The following is a 10,609-nucleotide window of genomic DNA, read 5'->3' on the forward strand; positions in this document are numbered from 1 at the left end:
GGTGTCCTGTCCTCAGGCTATAATATGTATCTTCAGAATACCTTTCCTGTTTCTGAACTTTTGGGAGGAGTTTCTACCATTCAGTGATCCAACCATGTCCCACCTACACAGAGGGAAAACCAGGAAATGATTTAAATCCCCAGACAATCAAAATTGGGATCTGATTATGTCACCCAATTCACCACTCAGATTTAACCTAACCAGAACACCCTAGAATTGCTGCTTAAAGAATGGAAACGCCCTAAAAGTGAATACTAGTCCTCATAAGCATCCTTGCAAGTAGATAGAAGAGAGAAGGAAGACATACATTTTTAATCTCTTAAACAGAAGTAAGGATAAACTTGACAAGTAGATTTCTTCTTTGCCTTTGGGTTGCTTTAGCTCTGGTGTGTGCACAGCCTAGGGCTGATTCCTTTTCTGCTCTTGTACATAGTCATAGAGGGGGTTAGGAGAAGGAGCTGCCCTGGTCAGATGACTTCCACCCTGTTCTCTCCTTGGGTGCCTCCCACTGCTCTGGGTGGGATGGAGGGTCAGGTTACTGCCTCTTCCCTGGGAATCTTGCCTCTGGCTATTCTCATTCCTGTGGAATTTTTCTCTATTACCACAATCTTGCTGCTGGATCCCATAAGGTTGTTGATCCTGGGACCCTTGATACCTTTCTTCCTCCTCAAGGGTTTGCCTATCCCATTGTCGCTGACAGTTTTGATTCTCTTTGTGGATTTGCCTGTCTCGTTGCTGACGGGTCTGGTCACCTTCGTGGGTTTGCCTGTCTTGTCGCTGATGAGTCTGCTCACCTTCGTGGGTTTGCCTGTCTCGTCGCTGACGGGTCTGCTCGTCTTCGTGGGTTTGCCTGTCCTGTCTCTGATTGCCTTGTTCCTCCTCATGGGTTTGCCTGGCCTGCATCTTGCATGGAGTTTCCCGGCCCTCACAACCATGTCTGCCCCAGCTTTGGCAGGCCTGCTCTCCCGCTGCCTGGTGGCTCTGCCTCTCTCCATGCCTGGCCTGCATCTGTCTGTGGTCCTGCTCACCACTACATGATTGCCATTCACCTTCCTTATAACTATGTGGCCCTTCTTGCTTGATTTGTGCTATGAGTTTGTGTTGGTGGTGTTGGCTATCTTCCTCAGGCTCCCATACCTGGTGGCTGTTCCGCTGCCCTTCCCTAGACTGGAATCTTTGCCCCTGATTTTGAGTCACTTCTTGTCCTTGAGTCTGTTGACTTAGTCTCCCTGACCTTCCTGATTGCTCAACATATGAGTCTCTGCTTGTTTCCTCACTCCCTTGAAAGTAACTATTTTGCTCTGTTTCCCGAATCTCTGACTGACCATGGTGAGAACTCAGCCCTTGTCTGTCTGTCTGACCATAATGATAACTGTGGCCTTCTCTGTCTGTCTGGCCAGAACAATAACCCTGGCCTTCTCTGTTTGTCTGACTGTAATGAGAGCTCAGGCCTTGTCTGTCTATCTGGCCATAGTGGGAACTCTGGCCTGCTCTGTCTGTTGGGCCATAGTGAGAACTCTGACCTGCTCTGTCTGTCTGGTCATACTGAGAACTCTGGGCTTGTCTGTCTGTCTGGCCATACTGAGAATTATGGCCTTGTCTGTTTGTCTGGCCATAGTGGGAACTCTGGCCTTGTCTGTTTGTCTGGCCGTAGTGGGAACTCTGGCCTTGTCTGTCTGTCTGACCATACTGAGAACTCTGGCCTTGTCTGTCTGTCTGGCCATAGTGGGAACTCTGGCCTTGTCTGTCTGTCTGGCCATAGTGGGAACTCTGGCCTTGTCTGTCTGTCTGACCATACTGAGAACTCTGGCCTTGTCTGTCTCTCTGGCCATAGTGGGAACTCTGGCCTTGTCTCTCTGTCTGACCATGCTGAGAACTCTGGCCTTGTCTGTCTGTCTGACCACGCTGAGAACTCTGGACTTGTCTGTCTATCTGGCCATAGTGGGAAATCTGGCCTTGTCTGTCTGTCTGACCATACTGAGAACTCTGGCCTTGTCTGTCTGTCTGGCCATACTGAGAATTCTGGCCTTGTCTGTCTATCTGACCATAGTGGGAACTCTGGCCTTGTCTGTCTGTCTGGCCATAGTGGGAAATCTGGCCTTGTCTGTCTGTCTGACCATACTGAGAACTCTGGCCTTGTCTGTCTGTCTGGCCATACTGAGAACTCTGGCCTTGCCTGTCTGTCTGGCCATACTGAGAACTCTGGCCTTGCCTGTCTGTCTGGCCATATTGAAAGTCCAATTCTTGCCTATTTCTCTGACCATAACCTGATTTCTGATCCAGCCTCCCAGACTGTCCGTAGCAAGAGCCTGATTCCTGTTGATTTGTCTGACCATAACAAGAATTGTGAACTTGTCTCTCACATTGATTTAAGGCAAAGATATATCCTTGTTTTTTAGGCTGGCTACTGCTAGATTTATGACTCCATCTTTGACCATAATTGGAGTCCCTATCCTGTCTTTCAGACTGATCACAATGGGAGTTCCTGTCCTGTTTCTCAGACTGACCACAGTGGGAGTCCCTATCCTGTGTCTCAGACTGACCTCTGTGGGAGTCCCTGTCCTGTGTCTCAGACTGACCTCTGTGGGAGTCCCTATCCTGTCGCTCAGACTGACCACAGTGGGAGTCCCTATCCTGTCGCTCAGACTGACCATAGCAGGAGCCCGTATCATGTCGCTCAGAGTGATGCTCGTATGCATCCTGGTTTTGTCTCTCAGACTGAGTGCAGTGGGAGTCCTGCCTTTCTCCCTCATGCCTCTGCCTGCGTTGTCTGCCTCTATTTTCTGGAAACTTATGGTCTTGTGTTCCCTCCTGCTCCTCTTCTTGCTGAGAGATGCTATCTCCACATGACTTATTATTCAGTTTATGATAGCAGGCTTGAGCCAATTGAAACACCAACAAGAGATATTCATGAAAATCAACATGTCCATTTCTGTCTTTATCCAAGAGGCTCAGGATGGTTTCCACAGTGTCTGGGTCATTTGGTCTCTGTGAGAAGGTAAAACAAAGAGTGAAATCAGCTGTTCTCCTGTAGATATGAAGATGTGTGCTGGTATCCATACCCCTACCTCTTCTGTCCTGTATGAGCCTTCCTCATACAGGAATGGTGAATTGGTCACCATTCATCTGAAATGGCTTGGGCTTTATTTAGTCTTTGATCAACTGGTCCTCTGAAACTCATCCCTTGCTAGACCAATGGGGGCATGATTATTCCATTACATGCTATATTGTAATTATTCACCTACTTCTTTCCAACCACACTGTGAGATTCTAGAGGGAAGAGAAGGTGGTTTTATTCATGTTTGCATCCCCAGTGACTAGGATGGTGCTGGCATGGAATAGATATTCCACGGCTCTTTATTGAATGAATGAATGAGAAGATGTGTGTACAGCACTCAAATATAGAAATCAAGCTATGAATCTAGAATTTCTTCTGAGAAATGATTTCTGGTTTGAACTTGTACCCTCTCCTGTCAAGCCCAGCTATAAGAAGGTACGTGTGTGTGTGTGTGTGTGTGTGTGTGTGTGTGTGTGTGTGTGTGTGTGCTGGGAGAGAAGTACTAAAGAGCTGTCTGAAAATCTTTAGCTATAGGTAGAGCATGACCAGATCAAACAAAAAACATCAAGCCCTGGATGCAGGTGTCAGAATCACTCACGCTTGACTCCATGGGGTCAGAGTCTATGCATCTTACCTGGAGGATGTCTCCAAACTCAACCAAGAGCAGCTGCTTCAACTCCTTCTTGCACAGCGAGGTACAGTTCCCATTCTCTTTAGCATGTTTCTGGAACACCTCAATCACAGTGAGCATGCTGTTCAGGAGCTGAGCCATTTTAGCAAAGATGGGTGAACCTAAAAGAAGAAACAATTTGTCCGTGTTTAAGATGAAGACCAGGAGACAGCATAGCCAGAGGGCAAGTGGTCCTTTTTGATCAGGGAAAGAAGCTTAAGAAATGAAAGAGCCCCTCTGCTGACACCATGGAGCCTGCTTGGGATTCTCTCCCTCTCTCTCTGCCTTTCCCCCACTCACATTTGTTCTCCCTCTCTCTCAAAATAAATAAACATTAAAAAAGAAAAAGAAATGACAGAGCCCCTTCATAGCCATACCCTACACTCCCTTTGATCCACAATCAGGCCCCAAATACTATGTGCTATAGTGGGAGAAGGGTGCCAGCTATGGGTCCCCAACTAGGAAAAGTGGCAATTTCCTAAAAAGCAAAAAGCATATGGTAGGTGGTTTCCATGCCCCATCCCCTACTCCAGGTAGGACCTGCTTGATTGAAACTCTCTTAGAACAAAAGGAAGAGAGATCAGGAGGCCCACAGAGGCAGGGCCAAAAGTCAGCACAGTAAGACATAATTTTCCACCAACTAAATAGACCCTGCTAAACAGGCCTCAGTCTTCTAGGGAGCCTTGCTCAAGTGGGGGAAGAAGGCCAGAGGTCTCTTGCCACAGGCTAAACAAGCTTTCTGAGAGGCTAAATTCCAGCAAGTGCTTCTGGCCTGGATGATTATTTGGGGTATGCTTATAAAGTAGAACCAATGAATATAAAATCTATTACAGATAAAGATGGCAATCCAAATTAACTAACTGCATAGATGACAGGAAGTGTATCTAATCAGCTAGATTCACTCTGGATATATAGGGAGACTGAGGTCTTTTGGCATCTGGATCTCAATTGTATTTTGCCTGTGGTGTAAAAGTTCTAGTCATTGAGTTTATAAGCCTCCAAGAAGCCCCCACTGCAAAGCACATTGGACTTCCCAGAGCACGCAGTGATGCCTGTAAGGATGCATGGCACGCAGTGAATTGCATGGGACAGGCTGAGTCCCTTATGGCCGTTTACTGCACTGAGACTTGAATGCTACTGTGGCCCTGTGGTCTAGGGCCTTGTCCTAGGGCTCTAAACCTTTGGGTCTTGCCTTACTTGCATGAAAGGTCAATGCTCCACTCTGGGAGCCTAAGTTATTCACTAGGAGTTCTAGCCCTCAGTTTTGGGATTCTCAGGACATGCTAAACCAAAGGCATAAATATTTTACAGCCTCGGAAGTGGGCCACCGCAGGCATCATCATATTCTCAGACAGAACCAATAAAAGGAAGCAGGATTCTAACCAGGCCTGTTGTGCACAGGGAGCAGTCTCAGACCCCCTAGCCCATCGCATTATAGCTGCTATGAAGAGCCTTTATAGAGACTGCCATTACTCATCCCCCAAACCCTCCATGCATGCCTTACCTGCTTCAGGAGGAATGAGCAGAAGATTCAGAAGCCAGAGAGGATACTAGGGACTTGAAAACCCATCCTATTTATAGGGGTTTTAATTGTCCTGCTAGGCCATCCCAGGAGACACCCATTCTGTGGTGGAGCCTGAATCACTCTGGGCCCAACCCGGCTCAGCCCAGCTTGACCTCTCCCTCTGCAGACCGTTTGGTTTATTTACTTCCCCCACTTACTCAGGAACCTGTTTGTCATCAGGTAGGTGATACTGTTCAAGTCCCGGCCCCATTTAATTAGGGGAGTGTGTGTGCACGTGCATGCGGCAGGGGTCCGAAAGACAGACGTGTAGGCTGCGTTCATCCTTAATATATGTTGCCTTCCAAGACTAATGGACAACCACCGTTAAGTCACACCAAAGACGGGTATCGATATGGTCACTTTATAAAAGTCTGTCGGAGTAGGGACTAGCGATTCTAGGTAAATAGCGAGGATATAGTTCCTGGAAGAGATTTGCTTTAGGCTGTCTTGCTTGTGTAGGTAGATATGTATATTTTAATCTATTGACCTGTTTTAATTTTAATTTTTTTTTTCACTTAATGGCTCATCTAGAGAGAGAAGTAAATCCATGACTAATTTTGGGAGGGAGGGTGTGATGGTGGTGGAGCTGCTGCCATTTGAGCCTGTTAAGGTCTTCCCCAAAAGTTACAAGTTGATGGACAATGTGGATCCTAGGGTATCTAGTAGAGGAGAGCTGCTATCGGGGACCTGGGTCACCACTTATTCCCCACTTCTGCACCTGTGACATGCCAGCATAGGAGAGTTTCAGTAACTTTTTGTGGAGTAAGTCAACTACTGATTTATAGAAGCATTTGAGAGTCTTGTGTAAAGTGCAGAAAATTCTAGATTTGCCTCTGCTTTCTACTTTTGTTCACATTTAGATCTCTGCTTGGACTTTTTCTTGTGTGTCCATACGTCAGTCAGTTATAAGTGACGATGCTTGCTATTGTTAACTGTGTGTTCAGCATTCTGCAAAGAAATCACAAAAGTGCAGAGATTTTAGTCCAGTTGGGATAAAGAAGCAGCAGAAGCAAGACATGAGAACTGCTGAGAGTTAGAAAACCTGGGGGGCACCTGGGTGGCTCAGCCAGTTAACCATCTGACTTCAGCTCAGGTCATGATCTCACAGTTTGTGAGTTTGAGCCCCGCGTCGGGCTCTGTGCTGACAGCTCAAGAGTCTGGAGCTGCTTCAGATTCTGTCTCCCCCTCGCTCTGCCCCTCCCCACTCATGCTCTGTCTCTCTATGTCTCTCAATAATAATAAAAAAAAATTAAAAAAAAAAAAGAAAACCTGGTTCATGAGGAGGCTTTGTGGGCTATGCCCAGGCTCCCTTCATTAGGTGGGATTTGGGTTGTTCCTTATGGGATTCAGGTGGGCAGAAGAAAGCAGAGAAATCCTGGTGGGGAGAAGGGAAAGACCAAAGGTATGAGGTGAGAATTTATAGGGCATGTTTGAATTGCAGTGAGCTGGTGAGTCTGGCTGGAGTGGAGGGGATAGAAAAGAATTGAATTGGAAAATTTTGGAGCTGCAAAGGAAATCTAGTTTTAGCCTCTTAANTATACAGAAGAATTGAATTGGAAAATTTTGGAGCTGCAAAGGAAATCTAGTTTTAGCCTCTTAATTTTACAGATGAGGAAATTGAGGTCCAGGCAGACTGAGAGACTTGCTAAGGGTCCCACAGGTCTATGATGAAAGCCAGGCTTAGAATCCTCTTTTTTTTTTTTTTTTTTCTGACCTTTGGTTTTTATACCTTCTCTGAGGTAGATTTGGGGCCTGCTTTAGGGTTAGTTTTAATGAGAAATGGGACTCGGGGAACATTTTGGTCAGGAGAATGACATGCGTAAAGCATTGTCTGGGGGAAGATTTTAATCTGACTGCAGTAAGGTAGCGAGCTGTCCCAGTTCGTCTGGGACTAAGGGGTTTCCCAGGACATGAGATTTCAGCGTTCAAATGGGGAGGGTTCTGGGCAGCCTGGGACAAGTTGGTCATCAGATACTGCAGTATACAAGATGAACTGGAAAGAAGAATTTCTGAGCAGGGAACGTAGTTAGGAATATATTGTGTGGCCCACATGAGAAACCATGACAGCTTTGACATGGATGCTGCAGTTCTGGGCTACATGACAGGAGCTGAATGATAGAGGGAAAGAAAGGGTGGGGTTTGGGACCAGATCACATGAGGGGCAGGGAAGGTGATGAAGTCAGGAGACACTCTAGGTCCGGATGGCTCGGAGGACTGTGGTGTGCTAAAGAAATGTGACATCTGAAGGGGCTCAGTGGGGTCTCAGATTCGGCACCCCTCCCGGCATCCCACAGGCTTCCTGCTCTCTGCCCTCCTGCTTGCACCCTCTGCTCTTTGGGCTCTTCTGACGCTGGTCAGGACTTGCTCCAGTCTGTTTATTAATCCTGAGAGTGGGGTCATACTAAGACTCTCTTTCTGCTTTTGAATCTTGACTTGGTTTTTTTTTCCAATTGTTTTATTTATTTATTTATTTATTGAGAGCAGGGGAGGAGCAGAAAGAGAGGGGGACAGAGGATCTGAAGCAGTCTCTGCACTGACAAGCTGACAGCAGACAGCCTGGTGTGGGGTTCAAACTCACAAACCATGAGAACATTACCTGAGCTGAGTCAGATGCTCACTGACTGGGCCATCTAGGTGCCCTTAAATCTTGACTTGTGAGCACTATTCAGTTATGTCTCTTCTTACCCATTAGAAGCAAAAACCAAGAGAAATTTTGGTGACCCCAGAAGCAAAAAGGTGAATGGCAGTGGAGTAGGTAGGGGGTAAAGACAACAGTCATTGCAATGGAGTGGCAAAGCTGTGGCTCCCAAAATGTTGGTATCTTCCAGGGCTCCCTAGAAACTTGGTTAGATGGGCAGTTCGCTGCCTGAATCTGCAGTGGAGAGAAAAACAATGTTCTTATTTATTTATTTATTTATTTATTTCCTTATTTATTTATACTTTCTACACCCAACTTGGGGCTCAAACTCACAACCCCGAGATCAAAAGTCACATGCTCTATTGACTGAGCCAGCCAGGCTCCCCTTGAGAAAGATGATGTTCTTAAAGTAGAGTCGGCTATGTACCCATTCAATGCTTCGTAAGTTCCTACAGGATGAGCAGAGAACCGCGTGTTGCTCAGGCAGTCAGTGGGGATGTGTGAGCACGTGGAGGGCTCTCTGGTAGGTCCTGAGACAAAGGCACAGTCTTTGTTTTAAGGAACTTTCAATTTCATTGGGACTCTGGAACATGGGCTTCTCCTTTGTAGTTGACATTGTACTGTCACTGACAGGGTGTTGGGAGAGTTTGGCTAGAGGGAAGGGGGGGAAGACGCAGAGGCTAAAAATAACACATATTTGAAGAAATCATTGAACATACTGGGCGATTTTGGGCAAATTACTTAACCTCTCAATCTTGCGTTTCTTTATCTGTAAAACGCGAGGGTTGGACTGATTTCTAAGGGATATTTTGGCATTAACATTTTAAAAATTCTGTGATTCTAATCTTAGGGTTAGCAGGGGCTTTGGAAGTTTGAAAAATATAACTTTGCTGTATTTGTGAATATATTAAAAGCCTCAGAACTTTTCTCAGAGTTGCTTCTCAGTCTTCCTTCGTGGAAAATGGGGAGAGGGAGTGGAATTGTGGGTGTTCTGTCACTTAGCTAGCATTTGTAATTTGCATGAGGGTCTTCACTGTTTTTGTTCATTGTTTTTCAGTGTGTTTTGCTGCTTTTACTTGCATTCATGCTGGAACGTGGCCTTGTGGTCTCAAAGACCAGATGTTTTTAAGCTACAATTTACTGAGGTCTTATCGTATGCTAGGCTCTATGTTGAGCATGTAATATATGTTGTCTTGCTTTTCATTTCCACAACGCAGTGAGGCAGGGAATATTATTGTCAGTTTTCAAACAAGAAAACTGAGAGTTAGAGAAAGATAAATAACTTGCCCAGGGTCATGCAGCCTGAAAGAGATGAGCTGGGGATTGAAACTGCACCTTCCTGGCTCCAAAACCCTTGTTTGCAACCCCTATGTTGATACCATCTTTTGGAATAGGACCAGTGATTGCCCACTCTGCAGTGGGAGAAAGAGTTCTCCACAAAAGCTGAAGTAAGAACAGAGTCCTTTCCTAATGACATGCTCTGAAGGAATCCAACTTTGAAATGATAACCTTTTGATGTTTAGCCAGTCAAATATTTGTTATTTTCCCATGCTTCTTGCCTACCTAAATGGTTCCAACACTGAAGCAACCTGCAATCTATTTGGGGAGATAAGACAGATGCTTATACCTATTTTTTTTTTTTTTTAAAGCTGCCCTTCTGTCTTTAGAGTTGAGAGAATGGGATGGAAGAAGTTCCATGTGTTGCCCACTCTTTCCAGGTCTTGACCTTATTAAAGCCTTTGCTGTTCATTTCATGGGAGGCAGATGTGCCTAGTGGGTGTGACGGGTACTATTTTGTGCTAATGGAATTTTCAGGGAGTCTCCTTGCATATTTTGACCAAATCATTAAGGATAATTATCATAGAACTCTTAGACTTCCTTTTTCCTTCTGTTGAGAAGCTGGGTGCCTGTTTAATGAGATGAAATCCCAAGGACACAGAAAATGGCTGTTTGTGCGACCAAGGAAGGCCTTCGTGTGATTCTGGGTAGGCTCTGCATTCCTGCTTAGCTTTTGGAATTAAGCAGGTAGATAAACTGCAGATGAGGAAAATGACCACCTTCCTCTGGAGAGGAGTGGGACTAATTACTAGCCATAAAAGTCTTTGAGATTTCTTGATATTGAAAAGTCACTTATTATCATCTACACAAATAAGTTCTCATTTTAAAATCTTTCCTTGCAGATAAATTACCCTCCTTTAATTATAGGCCATTTCCCTATTAATGACATCTGTGAGAGTTAGTAGTTTTTGAAGTTAACACTGGCCTCAGCGATATTTTAACCTTTTCAGAAACTGTGTTTTGAGCCAAAGGAAAGGGAAAGAGAGGTTGAGTTCCTGGGGGTCTAGTGCACAGGTTTGTGTCTGGAGCGGGGCCCCCCGCAGATAGCCTGCAGCCCAGACTTTTCTTCTACTGTAGTTTTTGGTTTTGGATACATCATCCCTCACCCCCCCAGTGTTTCAGGCCATGTTTCCCCCCATGAAACATGAACTAGACAGTGTCAGCCATTATTGCTGAGCACAGTGCATGGAATTTTAGGTAATCCCCAGGACATAGTTAACAGTGCTCCAGACCAAAACAAATGTCCTGAAAGTTGGCCATGTGTGACAGAAATTGGATCATCCAGGTTAGGTGTTTGAGTTCTTTTCTTCTTTTTGTTAAAGAGCTTTATTGAGATATAAT

The 10,609-nt window shown here is 45.5% G+C and overlaps 1 protein-coding gene across 1 annotated transcript; it reads right to left on the reverse strand.

Annotated features, from left to right (window-relative positions):
* Positions 1-399: 399 nt before the first annotated feature.
* On the reverse strand, positions 400-3,830 carry RPTN (repetin). The gene is made up of 2 exons (XM_077772615.1): positions 3,693-3,830; positions 400-2,988 (listed from the first exon to the last, which is right to left on the reverse strand). Exons 1-2 carry the CDS (start codon positions 3,828-3,830, stop codon positions 400-402), a joined length of 2,727 nt encoding a protein of 908 aa, XP_077628741.1.
* Positions 3,831-10,609: the final 6,779 nt, after the last annotated feature.

Source organism: Crocuta crocuta, unplaced genomic scaffold (assembly GCF_008692635.1).
Source record: "Crocuta crocuta isolate KB4526 unplaced genomic scaffold, BGI_CrCroc_1.0 scaffold415, whole genome shotgun sequence".
NCBI classification, from domain to species: Eukaryota; Metazoa; Chordata; class Mammalia; order Carnivora; family Hyaenidae; genus Crocuta; species Crocuta crocuta.